This window comes from Mastomys coucha, unplaced genomic scaffold (assembly GCF_008632895.1).
Source record: "Mastomys coucha isolate ucsf_1 unplaced genomic scaffold, UCSF_Mcou_1 pScaffold11, whole genome shotgun sequence".
NCBI classification, from domain to species: Eukaryota; Metazoa; Chordata; class Mammalia; order Rodentia; family Muridae; genus Mastomys; species Mastomys coucha.
Window position 1 is genome coordinate 10,353,586 of NW_022196893.1, and position 19,482 is coordinate 10,373,067.

Sequence of the window (19,482 nt, forward strand, 5' to 3'; positions counted from 1 at the left end):
TCTTACCTGACATCTGCATAAGATGAAGACGTTTTAACCATGTTTCCTTTAAATCAGCTCTGCTCTTACGTTCTCCAACCTAACTTGACTATACAGTTAAAAGTGTTTGCTGCTCTTCCTGAGGATCCAAGTTTGGTTCCCAGTGATTATGTCAGGTGATTCACAATGGCCTGTAACTCCAGCTCCAGGGGATCAGACACACACTTCTGGCCTCTGAGAGCACCCGCACTCACATGCACATACAAGAACACACTCCTATACACAAACACATACAATGAGAAACCATAAAATAGATCTTAAATTTCCAATCATGTGCTCACCGTTTTCATAAACGTATTGATGTATTCTCTGGCGTATGATATCCGCTTGACTTGCTGTGTGGCTTTCCTGGAGAACAGGATAGGTATAGTGTGATCTGTCAATGTGATACAACAAAAAGGTGAATGTGAGTATTTGCCCAGGGAAAAGACAGCGTTTGCGGTGGGTCTCAGCTTCCTGCTAGAGTAAAAATGGAATCTGTGCACAATGCCAGTCCTCTGGAGCTACGGGGGAGCCAGCTGACTCCACTCGCATCTTAGCCACATACACACAGCTATTGGACATGTCCATCCTTGGTTCCACGCCAGGAATACTCACTCACTATTCTGTACCAGGTTCATGCTGGGTGCTGGAAATAACTGAGGAAAAAAGGACACGTAAATACTGTCACACTAACTCAGGTACCATGAATAAAGTATCTATAGGAATCAGCATGTCATCATAGAATAAGGTTTTAAGATGCCAGCAACAACAGACTGGGTACTGTGGTGGCTACAGGACAAAGGAAAAAAAAAAAAAAAACATCGGCTTCTACACACACAGTGGCTTTCCTGTAGGAAGTTAGCAGAGAAGACAAGCAAAAAACAAAAACAAACAAACAAACAAAAAACTTGCAACAGATCATCCAAAAACAGACCACTGGAATGGCTTGCAGAGCTGTCCACGATAGCCCTGAAAGGCAGATTATAATGAACCAAATCACCCACATACCAAGAGAAAAAGTGCCAAGTACTCCAGGGCTGGGATGTAGCAGTGTTAGTGAGCTGGACTAACATGCACAAGATTGTGGTTCAGCCCCAGCAGCAGGAAAGAAGGAAAGTGTCTTACGCTGGACAGATGGTTCCCAGGTTAAGACATATTGCTCTTCTAGAGGACCAGAGGTCAGTTCCCAGCATCCACATCAGGAAGCTTTACAATGGCCTTTGACTCCAGCTCCAGGGGATCTGGTGCCCTCTTCTAGCCTCTATGTGCATCCAAAACCTGGGTCATACAATATACACATATACACATAACATTGAGTGAATATTGAAAGAAATCCAGGGTTGAAGAGATGACTCAGCAGTTAAGCTGACTGCCTTTGCAGGAGACCTGGATATGGTTCTGAGACCACACAGGGTAGCTCACAGGTGTCTGTAATTTATACTTCCAGGGGATCCAGTACCCTTTCCTGGCCTCTCTGGGTACCAGGCACACACATGGTGCACATGCATACATGCAGCCAAAATATCCACACACACAAAACAAAAAGTAAATCTAAAAAAACAAAAAACAAAAAACAAAAAAAAAATTGGGCTATACAGAGAAACCCTGTCTTGAAACTGCCCCCCCAAAATAATCAATCATATGCATGTTGTGTGTCTTTAATAAAAATCTCCATTTCTGATTTGCTACTTTGTTACTGATAGGTTCTAGAATTCTCTTCAGCATTCAAGCCATGAATATTAGTTTGGACTGAGTAAACTCAGGGCTCCCTCAGACCCTAGGGGAACTCCTCAGGCTGCTAAGGGTGACAGTGTGGGACTGCATCCTGTGATGCTGGCATGATGAGCTGGTGGGGAGCCCTGGCACTCTTGACTCTTGCAATAGATACTTCTTTGTCATGGGAATGTCTTGCACATTTAAGTGCTCATCCGATAGAAACAACAATGCACGCTCTGCTCCCAGCTAGTACTTGATGCCAAGGCCCAGGCCAAATCCAAGGGCAAAGCAAATGATGTCCAGATGTATCCAAGCAGCAGGGCCTTGCCCTCCACAGCAGTCTGTTTACCTCTCATGCTGTGGTACCTCCAGCCTTCCTCTGTGGTCTTCTTACTTGAAAGGTCTTTTTCCTTCATTGTCTGTAAATGAGAAGTCTTCAGGAGAGACTTTAAAAAAAAAAAAAAAGAATAAAGTTAGCAAAAGTGGTATGAGAGAAATACTTGCACCTCATCCATATCCCATCATTCACTGTAAAGGAAGGCCTGAGACGAGCCTTCCGGCCCAGCCTGACAGCTTCCAGAAAGATGGGGTGCTGTGGAGTGGGGCCCAGGCAGCAATGGGGTGTCACTCAGCTGCCAGGAATTGAAGAGCTTTGCCCCCTGAAGTTCTTTGAAGATGGAGGAAACTGCCATTTGCAACGTGCGTGCAACTCCCAACGGGGCTCCAAGCCCACTGCAAGTCATTTCTAATCAGTTCCACTGCAGTTCATGGCCTTCATTACCATCTCTTTGAGCAACTACTGTGGTGTCTGGTGCTGCGCAATCACTGAAACCTAGCCCTGCCTTGAAGCCCCTAGCAGGACACTAACTTAACAGTGGTTCCAACTATGTAGAACCTGCTCTCCCAGGTGAGTGTCAGGAGACAAGCAGCCCTTGGCTCACATGGTGCTTCTGCTTTGTTAAGGCTCGCCACTGACTTCTCCCACTTTCTGGTTTCACTTTAAAGACATGGTCCTCAGGAAGCAAGATGGCATCCAAAGCTCCAGGCACCACATTCACACTCCAGGCGGCTGGTTAGGAAGAGAGACTGGGAAGTGCTGGGGCTGGTCTGCTGCTGTTGTGTATGCAAATGCTAATACTGGCCCCGAGACCTGGTGGAGATCCTCACACACACCAACTATGTAACCTTGCTCTACAAGTTAACTGGTCAATAAAAGGCCTGTGATTGGGCAGTAGATAGAGGTAGGCGGGTTCTCAGTCACCTGGCTAGGGGTCACAGGTGAAGACAAGAGAAGGGAGAAAGGAGACCAGAGGGGAGGAAGCTGCCATCAGAGGAGATGGACCATGAGCACATGGCCAGGAGAAACAGTATGTAACAAGGGACATATGACTGGGATTTAAGTTGGAATAGCTCAAAACCTGCCCAATCAAGGCTTACAGCCTGTAAATAAAATACCTGGATTGTGTGTCTTTTATACAGACTAGCTAGAATATATTCATGAATATATGAATATATAGAATATATATAGAATATTCATTTTACAGGGAAGGATCCACACAAGGCTTTTAAATGAAAGAGGGATCCCATAAATTGCCACATGGTACATCTGAGTAGCTCACTGACTTGACCAGCCATAGACACTCATCTATGCAAAGATGTAGAAGGGTCAAGGAAATATCTTTAGTGTGGTCACATACTTGTACAACAGCAAAAAAGCTCTTAAGTTTGATAAGAAATGATGGAGAGGATTTGGGGGAGTGGAGCCCTGAATTAATGATGATGGGGTGGGGGTACAAATTAACCAGCCTTTAGGAAAACCAGTCTAGAGGTTTCTCAAAAATTTAAATATAAAACTACCATATGACTGCCACTTCTGGGCAGATGCCCAGGCAAATGTACATCTCTACCACACACATATGTTTAATGCCGCTCTAGACACTACAGCTGGGAATGGGATGTGGCTTGACTGTCAGCTAACACATGAATGGATAATGGAAATCTGGTACAGCCTCACATTTCAGAGAACTGGCCAGGCCAAATCCTTGGTCTTAACTCCTGCCTCCACTTACCTCACTTATGAAGTTCTGTATCACGTACCTCCTTCCCGTTCTGAGTAATTCTCTCTCTCTCTCATCCTCTACTTTCCCTCCCTCCTTTTCTTCTCTCCTTCCTCAGGACCTTTGCACATGCTGTTCCTGCTTCTAAAAGGCTCTCACATTCTCCCAATGGCTCCTGTGCTGGTCTCAATAGGTATGGCCCCCATAGACTCGTGTGTCTGAACGCTTGGCCCATACGAGGTAGCACTATTAGGAGGCGTGTCCTTGTGGGGGCAGGCTTGGAGCTCTCCTGTTGCTCAAGGTACACTCAGTGTGACATACAAGATGTAGAACTCTCAGCTCTGTCTCCAGCACCATGCCAGCCTAGACCCTGCCATGCTTCCCACCATGACAATAATGGACTAAGCCTCGGAAACTGTAAGCCAGCCCCAATTAAATGTTGTCCTTTACAAGAGCTGCCATGGTCACAATGTCTCATCCTCATCCCAGCAATAAAACCCTAAAACAGCACCTTTGGTTGTCAGCTCACGTGACCTTCTAGGAGTGCCATTTGTGACAAGCGTGCCCTCCCTCTCCACCTCCACAGACTTAAATTGCTCTCCTCTCTTCAACCATTCCTATGCACCACACCTGACCCCGGGGTTCAGGAGGAGTGCTGATGTCAGCAGCTGCTTCCTGGAGGCCAGCCAGGAGACAGAACCTCTCAGAAGCCTGGCACTCAATGATTAGATGTATCTGACTGGCCAGTACCCCTGGTCAGGTATCTGCCTGCCTCTGCCTCCCCAACACTGAGAGGACAGGCACACACACCATATCTATCCTCTCTCACATGGGTCCCGGGGACTGAACTTCGGGTCCTCGTGCCTACGTACCAAGCACTTTATAAACAGCCATCTTCCAACTGCAATTGCTCTCTATAGAAGCTGCCTCCGAGCATCTTCTTTAAAACCCATTAAAGGGATGCAAGACTTGACTGAGTCCTTGACGTGGCTCCTGGGAGCTCTGGCTTATAGGTGAGCCACAATTACAAGTCTTCAGGGCGTGAGCAAACCAAGGGCACATGGCAGGTTGATCTTAGAGAAATCTCTGCTTGGTGCCCTGAATTCTGAACTCTCAAGAGAGTCTGCAGCCACTGACATGCATGACGGCAAGACTGCAGCCGGCTGCATCTGCTGAGCAGATGGAGAACCGCCTGTTCATGGCAAGAGGCTCTATCCCCAGCAGAGAGAATCTCTCCAACACTGCCTCTGTCCTGGCTCACCACTCATGTGTCAGCTGCTTTCAAGGTTCCAGTTTTTGATTGTTTCTATTTCAGAAAGGACAGAAGATGGGATTTCGCAGCTGGGTTCTTGCAATAAGTGTCAGAAGGTTTTCTGTGTTCCAGTACACAGAAACCCATTTGTTTTGGGTGCTGTGACTGGAAGTGCCCAAACAGTGAATAATATTTTGATACTGATCTGATGGACAGTTGGCCCTCAGCAATGCTTGCTCTGTCTGGTTCTGTCTGTGCTTGGGGCAGGAGTGATGTTTATAAAGCTACATCCTATGCTACACAGGGCCCAGAGCTTACAAAGATGGCCACCATGAAGTCCTGACTTCCTATGGAGTGCTCTCTTGGGGACATGCCTACATCTGAAGACGTGTGACAGGAGACAGACCCTCCCTCATGGAGTTTCCATCCAAGCAGAGGAAGACTGCAGCTAACAAAGAATCTCTTAGTGAGAATGCAGGCATCACAGAGGCACACAGGGCATGGGGGGGGGGGGGCTATGGGGCTGCTAAGTCTTGGTGCTGAGTATGCCTGAGTAAACACATGGCCCCGCTCACAGCCAGAGATGCGCCATCTAACACAGCACCAGGTTTCATGAAGTGTTGGATACAGGCACTCAGGCATCAGAACAGGCATGTTGACCTAGGGCTTCAAGATTAATGTGGACATGCCGTAGTCAGTGACGACTGGACCACACGAATGCTCAGAAAGAAAGGGGACTGACTGGGCTTGCTTCATAAGGAGTATCCTCTAGACCAGGCTAAAAAAAGTGAAGCATGACAGTGAAGCAACTGTAGTGCAGACGTGGAGGGCTCGACTCCACTCTCAGGGGAGAATAGGGGGATATGGGGGGGAAGAAGAGGAGTGGGGAGAGAGAGACAGAGATTGAAAGACTGAAGGCAAGATGTGCATCTAGAGCTGTGAGCCTGCATATCTGAGCACCTCCTTTTTTTGTTTTGTTTTTTTGTTTTTGTTTTTGTTTTATTCGAGACAGGGTTTCTCTGTGTAGTCCTGGCTGTCCTGGAACTCATTCTGTAGACCAAGCTGGTCTCGAACTCAGAAATCCGCCTGCCTCTGCCTCCCAAGTGCTAGGATTACAGGCGTGTACCACCACTGACCAGCAATCATAAGTTTCTGATCCTTGGACCTCCTCCTCCCAAGTACTAGCTAGTACCTCCTTTCTTACGTCCTGTGGTTATCACCCATGCTCTTCTCTTATGTGGATAGTCTGGGCCCTACGAGGCCCTGCTCTGAGGAAATGGGATAAAACTGGACAGACGCACAGGGACGTGCCTGACACAGAAGGCTACACAGATGCTCCAGGAACCCCAGGTTGTAGCTGCTTCGGGGCTCTGGGGAGCTCATGGTCCATGTCTGTGCTCCCCACTTACCACAAAGTTCTGGTACTTCTTGCTCTTCTTCTGGTCTATCTTCTGGGTGGAGGATTTCTTACAAGTGAAGAGGGAGAACTCTTTTGCTAGAAGAGAGAAAAGCTGCTTTGTGGGGTCTGACCATTGCATGTTGGATTGTGGGAGTGTTGAGACAATCCTAGAAGCACTGACAAGAGCAAAACAGAGCCAGACCTGACCCCAGGCAAGCTTGGGCCTCTGCTCAACAAGGCAGAGCTGATGAGCTAGCCAGAGAATAATGTCTACGAGGCCACATGTGTGGTGCACAGTGTACAGGAAACCAAAAACATTATCACAGTGGCTTCACAGAAAACTAACCACCTGGAGTCCTAAAAACAGCCAAGTAAGTACCAGATGAAATGTTCGTTTGTTTGTCTTTTTGCTTTTGCTTTTTAGAGAGAGTTTCTCTATGAGTTCCTGACTTGTCTGATTTTTGTTTGTTTGTTTGTTTTTGAGACAGTGTCTCTACTATATAACTCTGGTTAGAGACTAGACTGGCTTCGAACTCACCAAGATCCATCTGCCTCTGCCTCCATAGTGCTGGGATTAAAAGTGTGTACCACCATGCCAAGCCTCCTGACTCCTCCTAAACTTACTTTGTTTGTTTGTTTTTGAAACACGGTCTTAGTGTCTAGCTCAGGCTGGCCTTGAACTCTCTGGATAGACCAGGTTGGCCTCTAATTTACAATCCTCCCGCCTCAGCTTCCCAAGAGCTGGGATTGGAAGTATGTGCCAGAAGGTGTGGTGATAAAACATTTGCAAAATGAAATCCAGGGTGAGAGAGATAGCTCAGTGGTTAAAGATCATTCTACTCTTCCAGTGTCAGTACCGCATGGTGGCTCACAGCCATATGAAATCCAGGGTGAGAGAGATGGCTCAGTGGTTAAAGATCATTCTACTCTTGCAGGGGACCTGGGTTCCAGTGTCAGCACCACATGGTGGCTCACAGCCATGTGTGACCCCCAGTTCCTGGGAATCCAACGCCCTTTCCTGACCTCTGTGGGCACACACAGCACATGGACACGCATGCAGGCAAAACACTCATACGCATAAACTAGATTTAAAAAAACGTTGATAGAAAATAATTAAAACAAACATTAAAAAAAGTCTAGACTCTCAGTCTGGCCACCAAAGTGAAGTCTCAATGTCAATGAACCGGGATAGTTACAGTACTCGCAGTGTGGCTAACATATGGGCAGTAGTAGAATTTTCTGTTCTGTAGTAGACCAAACTGGCTTCAAATTTGAAGAAAGCCTCCTCCCTCAGCCTCCCAAGTGCTGGGATCAGAGGTATGTGCCACAGAGACACGTCTACGATGTGACATGATGAGAGAAATGAAAAGGTCAATATTGTGCAAGTTACTCCTCAGAGTATCCATGTCCTCATCTGTAACATACATGTAGGGCTCCTTCTGTTGATTGTCATGAGTATCAAACAGTGCCCAGAGGTTCCAGCAGGTCCCAGGCACCGCTAAACTCCTAAGCTCCTATTAACTAATGTCCTGGCTGGTTTTGTGTGCCAACTTGACACACGCTGGAGTTATCACAGAGAAGGGAGCTTCAGTTGGGGAAGTGCCTCCATGAGATCCAGCTGTGGGGCATTTTCTCAATTAGTGATCAAGGGCGTAGAGTCCCTTGTGGGTGGTGCCATCCCTGGGCTGGAAGTCTTGGGTTCTATAAGACAGCAGACCGAGCAAGCCAGGGGAAGCAAGCCAATAAGGAACATCTCTCCATGGCCTCTGCATCAGCTCCTGCTTCCTGACCTGCTTGAGTTCCAGTCCTGACTTCCTTGGTGATAAACAGCAATGTGGAAGTAAGCTGAATAAACTCTTTCTTCCCCAACTTGCTTCTTGGTCATGATGTTGTGCAGGAATAGAAACCCTGACTAAGACAACTAACTTTCTATATCCTATAGTACAACATACAGTCTGGGTGGATAGATTATAGAAAAGACAGGCCTCTGATGGATGCTAGAACATACAGACTGAGGAGAATATAGAACACACAAACCTCATGGATGGTAATAGAACATACAGACCTGATACAGTACAGGAGACTCGACAAGACGGTGGATTTTTCTTCTTTGTGTATAGCTCTGGGGGTGGAACCCATGGTCTTATGCATGCTAGGCAATCCCTTTACCAGACCTGGGTGTCCTCAGCTTTCCATCACATGTAAAATTCTACTCCTCATATGCAATCCATAAGCACTGATTTTTTTTTTAATTATTCCTTTGGTGGCCAGTTTGAAAATCTGAGAGATAATCTGGTGGGGACATTAGTGCCCTAGCACCCCTGCCTCGGTTACATGGTGACCACGTTGTGTTAGGGAGCAGAAGGGACAGGGCCACAGCTGGGAGCTTACTCCTTAGAAGTCGACTGCTCTGCAACATTAGCTCTTCTCTCCGGAACCTCTCTGGATCCAGTTCTGAGTAGTCCCAGTTGTTATAGCTCTGTGGGCAAGGATACGTCCCTGAAAGAAGCCAAGGATGGTGATGGTCACTTCCACCAAAAGGAATGGAGCAGGACAAGGGGAGGCAGAGAGAGACCTCCTGCTGCTTACAGGGAACCTGAGGTCTGCTGCCAGCGGTGTCCCGGCCTCCTCTCTAGAGGCTGTGTTCACCTGCAGAATAGGGACAATGCTGCCTGCCCCACCATCTCCCACTGCCTGCTTGTGGGACTCTGTGACTATGGTTAATGGAGATGCTGTGCTTGCCCTGTTTCCTTGCCTCCCCTTGTTCTTGCTGACCATAAGCTCCCCTGCCCAGGGACAAAGGTGGAGGCAGTCATGTCCCAGTGTCACCAGGGCCTCCTGGCAGCAGTCTATGAGAACTCAGTGAAAGTCTCCTTAACACAGTGCCACGCTAAGTTCAGCACCAGAGTGATGCTTGCAAGGGTCACTGGAGAAAGCTGAGCCACTGCGCAAGCCCGTTGCCTCCCCCAGACAATGTGAACGGGCAGAAGGTGATTGGCTAAGAAAAAAAAGTAACAAGGAGAAGAAGCAGCAGGAACAGGGTGGGAAATGAGAGGCCAGTTGCTACGGTGACCCAAGACCTGGCTTTGGAGGGAAACAACCCTAGGTCTAAAACATGCCCCCCCCCCCATGTTCAGAGGCTGGATGGATGTACAGCAAAGAGCTGACATGGCAGGCCCAAGGCTATTGACCTTAGAAAGGCCTGCTAGCTGGTTGGCCCTTGGCTAGAGTCTAGGAACACAGTGGGGAAATAGTTCCCTACACTGACATGAAAGTATATCTAGTAAGTGAGCTAATGTTCCTGGGCAGACAGAATATACAGTGTGGTTTAGCTGAACACCAGCCTTCCAGAACATCAGTACCAGATAACACAGAGCTATCTCCATTACGACCCTGAATGCAAACCTTGACCATTCTCTCTGAGGTGCTTCTCCCAGGCAGAGCCTTCACATACTAGTAGCTATGTCTCCTGGCCAGGCAGATAAATGCGCTCTGTGGAAATCCTTGGGGGAAGGAGGGAGTGAGCACTAGGTACTTTGTACAGGGATCCTCCAAAGCATGCCCCTCCCCTCCCCTCCCCTCTGTGGATGCAGCCATGCTTCCTTTCAGAACCTGTACCGCCTAGCCATTGTGACAAAGCTCCTAAGGAGGAAGTGACTTTGTTGATCTTCCTTACCCCTAATATAAAACGTAAAAGTCCCCTGTTTCACACTGTATGTAATCAACAGAAACCTCACAATAAATAGCAGCATTCAGTGACCTCATGAAGGCTCTGGGCTGAGGTAGAAAGGTTGGGGGACAGGATGAAGAAAGCTGGGAAAGCTACTGTGGAGCTGGCGGGGCGTCTGCTGAACTGGGCTATGGTGGCCACTTGGGTCAGCCTGCTCTGGGGTCCGTCATCCCGTGGCACGTGGGTAACAGGGCCACCCTGATGCTTCAGCTTCCTGGGAGAGGATGCCTTGCTCCCTGCAGATGTGGTGGGTACAGATGAGACAACCATGTCTGAGCACAGACTACAATACAAGGAGAGGGGAATTTGGGCTACAGCTCAATTCCTTCACATTCTCATCCCCTCTCTCCATCCTTCCCCCTCTCTTTCCATCCCTTCCTCCCTCTTCTTCTCTGGTGTTCTAAGATGGGTCTAAGGTACTATGAGACCTGAAACTTCCCATGTAACCCAGGTTGGCCCAAACTCACAGCAATCACCCTGCTTCTCCTTCTCAAGTGCCAGGACAGCAGGTATGAACCGCCATGCCCACCCAGCTTAAACTTTATAGTTCATTTTGGCTGCTGGGTTTGATTGTTTTGTTGTTTTGTTTTGTTTTGTTTTTTGAGGGTGCGGTCCTGTCACAAGTCCAGGCTGCCTTTGATCTCTGCCTCTCTACGGTTAAGGAGGGAGAGCCGTCTTCATGGACAGTGAGTGCTAGGTAACTGAAAACACAACCAGCCTCTTGCTCCAACTTCTTGCCCTCGTTGGTAGGAACCCCCAACCCCATCTCACCTGAAATCCACAGGTCCATGGTGTTACAGATCTCTGACTTGAATTCGTGGGTGTTGAACCAGGACTGGGGGAAGCAGCAGCAGAAACTGGTGTATATAGCTTTGCTCAGAAGTGAAGAGAGTCTCTGAGAGGGGCAGAGCTCAGTGTCAACCCCAGTGTCCCTGCCCCCAGAACAGAGCCCTGGCTGAGGCAAGGATCTGTGATCAAACTCCTTCCCAACACCAGGCTGCCTTCGTCTCTACCTTGAGCTACCTCCCGCCCTGGTGTCACTGAGGGTGCTCCTCAGGAACCTCATTCTGTGCGGCCATCAGCTACCACTATCCCCCCCACCCCCCGCATGCCTCTATAGTGGTCTATCGCTCAGTGCTTCTGCCTTCTGCCCAGAGCACACAGCCAAGGAGTTAGCAAGAGCCAAAGATGTAGCCACAAAGATACGCATGCACCTCTCAGCTATCATCCCCCCAAATAGGATCAGTTTTGTATCGCTTTGTTTTGAGACAAGGTCTCGCTATGCAGCTCAAGAACTTAGGAAAATCATCTTGGGCTGGAGAGATGGTGAAAGGCTGGAGAATTTTAGAATTTTAAAATGAGAGCATTTAATAGAAATGTATTGGTGAGAATGTATAATATATAACCTTTACCTAAAAGGACATGGAAAACCTCTGTAATGAGCCAGGAATGTAGACTAGCCAGTTTCAGGAACCTGCTGGCCACAAAGGCCCCCTTAGTTAGGTCCAAGAACAAAAAGCAGGATATGAGCCATCTGGTTGGTTCCAGGGAACAGTCAGCCATAAAGTGAAACCATTGACCAGACCACATTCTTATGAATAATGAGTAGGGATTGGGTCCTGTTAGAATTTTCCACTGTTCTCTTGTTATGTTTCCTTGGTAACCCCATCAACCCCCCTAGTTTGTGGTTTTTCCCTTTAAACACCCCTCACTTCTTGTGTTCGGGGTCGAACTCCTCTGGCCTGCAAGGCTGCGTGTCTGACCCCAGATCTGGCTTATCCCAAATAAACCTCATGTGATTGCAGCAAGATCGGTCTCTCGTGAGTTATTGGGTGGTCGCATCATCCCGAGACTTGAGTGAGGGTCTCCCCAGCTCTGGGGATCTTTCAATGGCTCAGGGGTTGACAGCACTGACTGCTCTTCCAGAGGTCTTGAGTTCAACTCCCAGCAACCATATGGTGGCTCACAACCATCTGTAATGGGATCTGATGCCCTCTTCTGCTGTGTCTGAAGACAGTGACAGTGTACTCATATACATAAAATAAATAAATCTTTAAAAAAGAGAGAGAGAAAATAATCTCTCAGCCTCTGCCTGAATGCTGGAATTACAGATGTGAACCACTATACAGGCTTAAAGGGGCTCCTCTCCTCTCCTCTGCTCCCCTCTTGTCCCCCCCCCTCGTCCCCTCCGCTCTCCTCTCCTCTGCTCCCCTCTTGTCCCCTCCCCTCTCCTCTCCTCTGCTCTCTTCTCTCCTTGCCCCCTCCTCTTTGTGTGATGCTGGAGGCTGAGCCTAGGACTGAGCACACTGAGAAGCTACAGCCCCAGCCCCAATCACTACTTTCATTTCCATTGGTGGAGGGTGTGGCTAAACTTTTTTTCCTATCCCTGCTTCTTCCTTGGTGAATTTCTCATTAAGTACTTTATTCATGAAGCTAATTTTCTAAAAGTTTGTCTTAGACTTGAGTGTGTTTAAGAAAGTGTACAGGATCCCCCAGACCTAGAAAGATGGCTGTGAGCTACCTTGTGGGTGCTGGGAACCAAACCCATGTGTTTTGCAAGAGCAACAAATACTGTTAATGGCTGAGCCATCTCTCCAGTGCCAAGATCTCTAATTTTTCTTACTGATTTGTAAGAGTTCTTTGTGCTGTGTAACGTACACATCACCAGGAGCTGAAGAGTTGGGCTACTGATTGAGAGCATTAGGTGCTCCTGCAGAAGACCCAGGTTCAACTCCCAGAGCCCACGAGGCAACTCCCAGCTATCTGTACCTGGATCCAGGGCCCTCTTCTGACCTCCATGGGCACCAGGTGTGCATGTGGTATGCAGACATACATGTAGGTAAAACACTCATATACATTTAAAAAACACGAATCTAAAAAAAATATGCCACCAGTATTTTCCTATAATTTGTTATTTATATCTTAATTTTGTGTGTAGTAGTTTTTTTAAAAACTCTATAATTAATGGCTGGGTGTAGTGACGCAGGCTTATAATCCTCTTGAAGATTCTGAAGCAGGAGAATGGAAAATCTGAGGCTAGTCAGCACTACATATCAGTTTGAAGCTAGACCAGGCTAGAGTGCTTGACCTTGCTTCAGAAAAAAATTATACACACACACACACACACACACATATACATACAAACACACATACACACACACACACACATACACACACACACACACACACACACACACACACACACACACACACGGTGTGGATACAGTTCAACCTATCAGTCATTTGCTTAATGGCTACTTTCCCTGGATCTCATCGACATTGTCCTTCCTCATCAAAAAATTATCTATTGACATATTTTCTTCCCTTTAATATTCTTTAGTTGACACACACAAAAGGTATACGTGTGTTTACACGTCTCATTTTAACATTACATTTACGTACTACAGAAACATGATCTAAAATAGCAAAGGGGCTAGAAGGAAGGATGGCTCAATAGTTAAAAGCACTGATGATTATTCCAAGAGACCCAGGTTAGGTTCCCAGCACCCACATGGCAGCTCCTAGCTGGCTGTAAGTCCAGTTCCAGGGAATCCAATGTCCTCTTCTACCCTTTACTGGCGCTATGTGCATGTGGCACATACTTCTATACAGGCAGTGCACCCACACATAGAAAATAAAAAGGGGTTAACTCTTTTGTTGTTGTTGTTTTGTTTCTAGACTGGGTTTCTCTATGTACCCTTGGCTATCCTAGAATTCACTCTGTAGACCAGGCTGGCCTCGAACTCAGAAATCCATCTGCCTCTGCCTCCCAAGTGCTGGGATGAAAGGCGTGGGTCACCACCACGACCAGCCTAAAGGATTTGATAGTTTTTTGGTTTGGTTTGGTTTAGTTTTGATTTTGTTTGGTTGGGGGCAGAAGTTTTGAGACAGGGTTTCTCTGTGTAGCTCTGGCTGTCCTGGAACTCAGAGAGATCTGCCTGCGTGTGCTTCCCAGATGCTGGAATTAAAGGCATGTAACACCCCGCCCAGCTAAGGTTTTTTTTTTTTTTTTTTTAATTAGATGTTTTCTTTATTTACCAGCTAAGGTTTTAATTCCCAATATTTCCCAGATTTTTTTTCTATTCCTGGGTGTGCATGTGTGTGCCTGTTCATCTAACAGTGCTGTCTCCTAACCATGAGGATACATTGAGAACTGCATCAATAGATGATGTCATCACCATGTGAACATCCCAGACTGTATTTATATGGACTATGATGGCTTGTCACCTCTAGGTGATACAATCTCATGAAACCACTGCCAGAGATTGATCTATTATGAACTGAATTGTTATGAAAATGTATGATTGCTATATATACACATAGTTTTAAAACACTGAGTCTAACAACTTGGTTTTTTTTTTTTCCCACCACCCAAGATGTATTGTTACCTCTTCCCTGTGAGTACAGGACTCAGCCATACTTCTTCGCTATGATTAAATTATAAGCCAGGGCACGAGTACTTAGGACTCCTTTATGGAAGGCCTGTTTGTGGCATTCTCTCGCCGGTAAGGATGTTTTCCTCACGTTCTTTAAGAGACACTCACCTTTAAGAGTGCCTCTTCATAATGGGACCGAGACATTTTGGACAACAGGAAGGCGTAATTTCGGGCTATTCGGTCAAACAGCTTTATCTGGATCTCCTTGTTTGGCTGCCAGGTGAGAGACACACAGAGAATCACTAGTGGCTTTACCAGGTAAGCCCAGGCTGGCCTCAAACAAGCACCACCACGCCCGGTATGGTCTGCGGCAACTCAGGCGAAGCATGGCTCTGACATCCGAATTCTTGATCTACAGTGAGCTGGACTGGGGAACAGGCCACTCTTCTGCTGTCCATATTTACAAAGCATTTATGGAGTGTTAGTGAAGGGAAGGGAAGTAAATAAAGTGAAAAACAGAGTCCTGGGAATATAGAAATAAAGTTTCACAATAAAATCAGGGGGCCATGTTCCAGGTCCTGGAAAGCAGCAAGCGGTGTGGAAACAAAGTTTTACAGCAGCAAGCAGCAGCTTCAGCCATTTGGCTAAGTGTTTTCTGAGAAGCACTGAGAAGCTGTGTTCCAGAGATAGCCAAGGATATGCTGTAGAAACAAAGTTCTGGTGGTCAGGATGTTGAGACAGAATGACCAGGCTAAGACCAGCCAAAACAAAAATAACTGGTGGTCGCCATGACGTTAAGGTCCACCAAAACAAGATTAGCAATTCTTGGAATAATCCCTAACCCCTTCCCTGTGGTGAATTTCAAAAAAGACCACAAACTGTCACCCTGACCTTGCTGCCAACAATCCCCCTACCACCTAGTTACTCGGGCCCCTTCCCAGGGACTTTCCAAGGCCAGGTGCACAGCTGGATAGGGAAGTTGGCTGACTAAGCCAAGAACAGCTCCCTGAGCAAGCCAACCAATGCCTGATGAGATCCTTTGTCCTTTGTTCCACCAACCAGAGTAAGCCAGCTAGCCCTGTTGCTGAGGACTGCCCTCTGCCAGGTATAAAAGATGTGTACATTCTGAGTTCGGGGGTTGTCTCACCTTGCATGGCTGAGCAGCCCCACACATGTAGACCAATAAACCTCATGTTATTGCAGCGATCTATTGTCAATCTGTGTTCTGTAGGTGCGCACCTGAGCTAAGACTCTCTGGGGTCTTACAATAGAAGTGCCTAACTCCAGGCCGGGCCCAAGTTTTCCCTTCACCCCTGCCCGGCACCTGCTACTTAGCAGAAGTTGTCTATTCAAGCTCAGGGCACTGAAGAGCAGTGGGTTACACCTGAAGTTCAGGTACATGAGAGGGGCCAGAGGAGGGAGGTGACAGGCCGGGTCTGCAGAGGTGACTCATGGGATTGAAGGGGCTTGTTGCTCATGTTAACAAACCAGGACTCTGTTTCACAGGAAAGTGAGTTGAGCAAGGGAGAAAACACAGATAGACATTTACCTGGTACCTTTCATGAAATAGCCACCAGAAACTGTCCAGCCAGATGGTAACGAGAAAAGGCGAACACAGAAACTTCTCTAGCTCTCTGTCCGAACAGTAAGACTTGAAAAGAAAGGAAAATCACATTATTAGTGTGGTTGTTGCTGTTATTACTGCTGTTGTTCAAGACAGGGTCTCGCTGTGTCACCCATGCCTGGAACTTCATTTTCCCTTAGCCTGGCTGGAATCTTTGAGCACACATCATTATCACAAAGCAAGCAGCAGAGGCCCCAGAGTAAGAACACCGAGGGTACAGAGCTGAAAGGACTTGTCCAAAATAATATGGCAAGTGGCGGAGCCAGGACTGGGAACCCATAACTCTGGATGGAGCCTTCCGGCTACCTCCTTCCAGCTCAGCTCTGGACAGCAGCAGTTGCAAAGTTCTGAGGCTACTAGGCAAATGCAAAGGACAGAGCCCTGAGACTCTACTGAAACAGTACAAAACATATGTAAGTCAAAAAGTAAAGCAATTACTCATAAGCTCAGAGGAGCAGAAGATTTAGCTTGTGTTGCCCCACCATATATAACATATATGTGCATATATAATATATTACTGAATGCTGTCTTCGTGTCTACCACAGGGTCACACACCTTCACTCTATTTGACTCAGGAAGGACTGATTCAGCCCAGCCAGGCAGCAGGAATGAAGGAGCCAGGAACTGGGGGTGGGGTGAGGGGGTCACAGGGGGAGGAGGCTGGCTTCAGGGAAAGGAGCAAGGTACAGCAGTAAGTTCAGCTGACACTCAAGTCCCAGGAATGGAGGGGTGACTGTTTATGAGCTACCACAGCTCTTTGGGGGGACAGAGATTATGTAACCACAAAAGATGAAGAGGTCAGCTATGTGAATGCAGAGAACTGTGAGCATCGTCCCTCTGCAGAACTCCGCACAGTTGTCTCTTGCCTCTGGTGGTGCCTCTCATCTGCATCTGTGAGCGCCATCACTCTGCCCGCTGCCGAAGCTCTCTCCACAGCTCTCAAGGTTCCTAGCCCAATCCTAGTTCCGCTCCACGCTGCCCTGTGTCCTGTCTACTGCTGTGTAAACAAGCAGCCGCCACCTCCCACCACCACAGAGACAGATCCACTTGGCTTCTCAGAAACCATGAGCCAAAATCAAGCTTTCTTTCCTTAAGCGGCTTCTGTCAAGCATTTTGTCACAGCACTAAGAAAAGCAACCCGAAGAATCCCCCAGTTATGGCATCAAATTGGGAATCCATCAATGCAGTAAAGAGGAAAGCAGCGCCCTCATGGCCAGTCACCTTGCAACATTTCATTAGGGAACAAACCCTTGACACATGAGCCTTGCTGGGGATACTTCACTCCCAATCCATACTTGTTTTGTCTGGAAAGTAATGGAAGTCAGGCTTACCGGAGCACCTCAGAGCAGCTGACAGAACAGCATATGGTCTGCAGACAGACATGTGTCCAAACATACAGGCAGGGCTGGCAAGATAGCTCAGCAGGTTAAAAGCAACTCTGACAATCCTAGTGACTGAGTCCCATCCCTCCTACTGTGTCCTCTGGCTTCCACACACGTGTGCACATGGTCAGGGCAGAGCTGGCCCAAGGCAGGACCTGCTGCCTGCTCTCTCTCCCTTACCTTGCCACTCAGGGGATTTTTCTCAGACCGGACCACATTGCCCACCATATCGCAGAAGTCCACACCATTGGGTAGTTTGTTGGGCTTCATTTCATCAAACGGGGGGTGTTCGTGCAGCTCTGCAAGCAGACTCTTATCTGCTGTTTTCTGAAGAACAAAAGCATATGGGTTCCATCCTCTTGACAGTTTAAAACAACAGGGTACCTTCCTTCCTCTTCCACATAAAGACAGGGCAAGAGTTTCATAGAGAGGAAAAGACGGATGATGTCAACACAAGTCATCAAGACAGTTGCGTGAGTCAAGGTGCCAGCTGCCGGGTCTGGTGACCTGAGTTCAAGCCCTGGGACTCACAAATAGAACCAGAGATCTGACTTCTGCATGTTGTCCTTAGCCCTCCCCATATGTGCCATGCATGTACACCACCCCCTGCACACAGACACACAAAATAAGTGTAGTAATTTTTTAAAAAATGATAATTATTCCCTAAGGCTTTGGGCATAGGTGATCTGGAGAGTATAAGTAATCACCTTTTTTAAGGAGTGGGTTAAATTAAAATGTTTGCAATGCTGGAGACAGGAGGCAGAACCCAGGGCTTTGTGCTTGCTAGACGAACACTCTACCCTTGAGCCACAACCCCACCCTGTGGTAGTGAATCTTGACAAGGACGATGATGAGGTGGGACTTGCTGGCAGTAGAAGGGGGCTGGCCTCAGGTCAGAGAACAGAGTGGAAGGCTATGCCTTTCCTCTGACATGCTGAATGACAGTCACCTCAGCTCCCTGCATGACTGCATGACAGCTTGGCTGGCGAATGGAGTGGTGACATGGGAACTTGCTCAGTAGAAGACACATGGAGCTGTCTGGCACCATCTCAGTGAGGCAGGCAGACTCTGCTTCTCCAGGGAGACAGCTCAGCTCTCACAGGAACAGACACAGGGCTCTACAACCCTCCTGTTGCCGAGGCTGGGGTCAGCTCTGCCCTTTCGAGAGTGGCCTGAGCAATTCTAGAGTTAAAGTATTGCCAGATTGTTGAAAGAGTGAACCCTGCACTTTCTGTATGTATCACTAACTAGGCACCAAGTCTCCCCTCAGGAGGAATAAGGCTGTTTTGTTTGTTCGTTTGTTTTTGCTTGCATAGTAGAGACCACTGGGAAAGCAACACTCCGCTCTTACCCTTTTTGTGGAGAGCACTCTGGCACTCCGGAGCTCCGAGCCTTGGCAGGATATCGGTGGTTCTTCCTTCAGTTTCTTGACTGAGAATGGAGGAAAAGTTAGAAGTGAGGGGTGGTGGTCGGACCGCTAGAGAGAGCTACCAGGTGGCCAGCAGAAGCTTAGGCCTGGCCTATGTGGTTCGAGTCAGTAGGGAAGACCAGACACTGTGCACTAGGCAAGGTCCTATCCCCCCGAAGGACTCCTCTCTATCAAATACATCTGATGGCACCACCACCAGCCACCTAGCAGATTGTCCCTCTGTGATCCTGTCCCTCCCTCCTTTCTTGTCCACTGTCAAGTCCGATGGAAGGCTAAAGCAGAAAGGCACAAAACCTATCCTCGGGTGGAGGAGGCGGAGCTGGCGAGATGGCTCAGTGGTTAAGAGCACGGAGTGCTCTTCTGCAGGTCCTGAGTTCAAATCCCAGGAACCACATGGTGGCTCACAACCATCCGTATGATATGTCTTCTGGAGTGTCTGAAGACAGCTATCGTGTACTTACATCTAATTAATAAATAAATATTTAAAAAAAAACTA

At 47.7% G+C, this 19,482-nt stretch overlaps 1 protein-coding gene across 2 annotated transcripts in view; it reads right to left on the reverse strand.

Moving 5' to 3' along the window:
* Fam227a (family with sequence similarity 227 member A) overlaps positions 1-19,482 on the reverse strand; it is a 48,588-nt gene that overhangs the window by 11,951 nt on the left and 17,155 nt on the right. For both annotated transcript variants that reach the window (XM_031349473.1, XM_031349483.1), the window contains 9 exons: positions 18,909-18,988; positions 17,738-17,884; positions 16,101-16,202; positions 14,720-14,824; positions 10,947-11,070; positions 8,837-8,944; positions 6,456-6,541; positions 2,087-2,183; positions 321-415 (listed from right to left, as the gene is read on the reverse strand). In XM_031349473.1, coding sequence (XP_031205333.1) covers positions 321-415; positions 2,087-2,183; positions 6,456-6,541; positions 8,837-8,944; positions 10,947-11,070; positions 14,720-14,824; positions 16,101-16,202; positions 17,738-17,884; positions 18,909-18,988 — 944 coding nt within the window. The remainder of the gene's footprint in view (positions 1-320; positions 416-2,086; positions 2,184-6,455; positions 6,542-8,836; positions 8,945-10,946; positions 11,071-14,719; positions 14,825-16,100; positions 16,203-17,737; positions 17,885-18,908; positions 18,989-19,482) is intronic.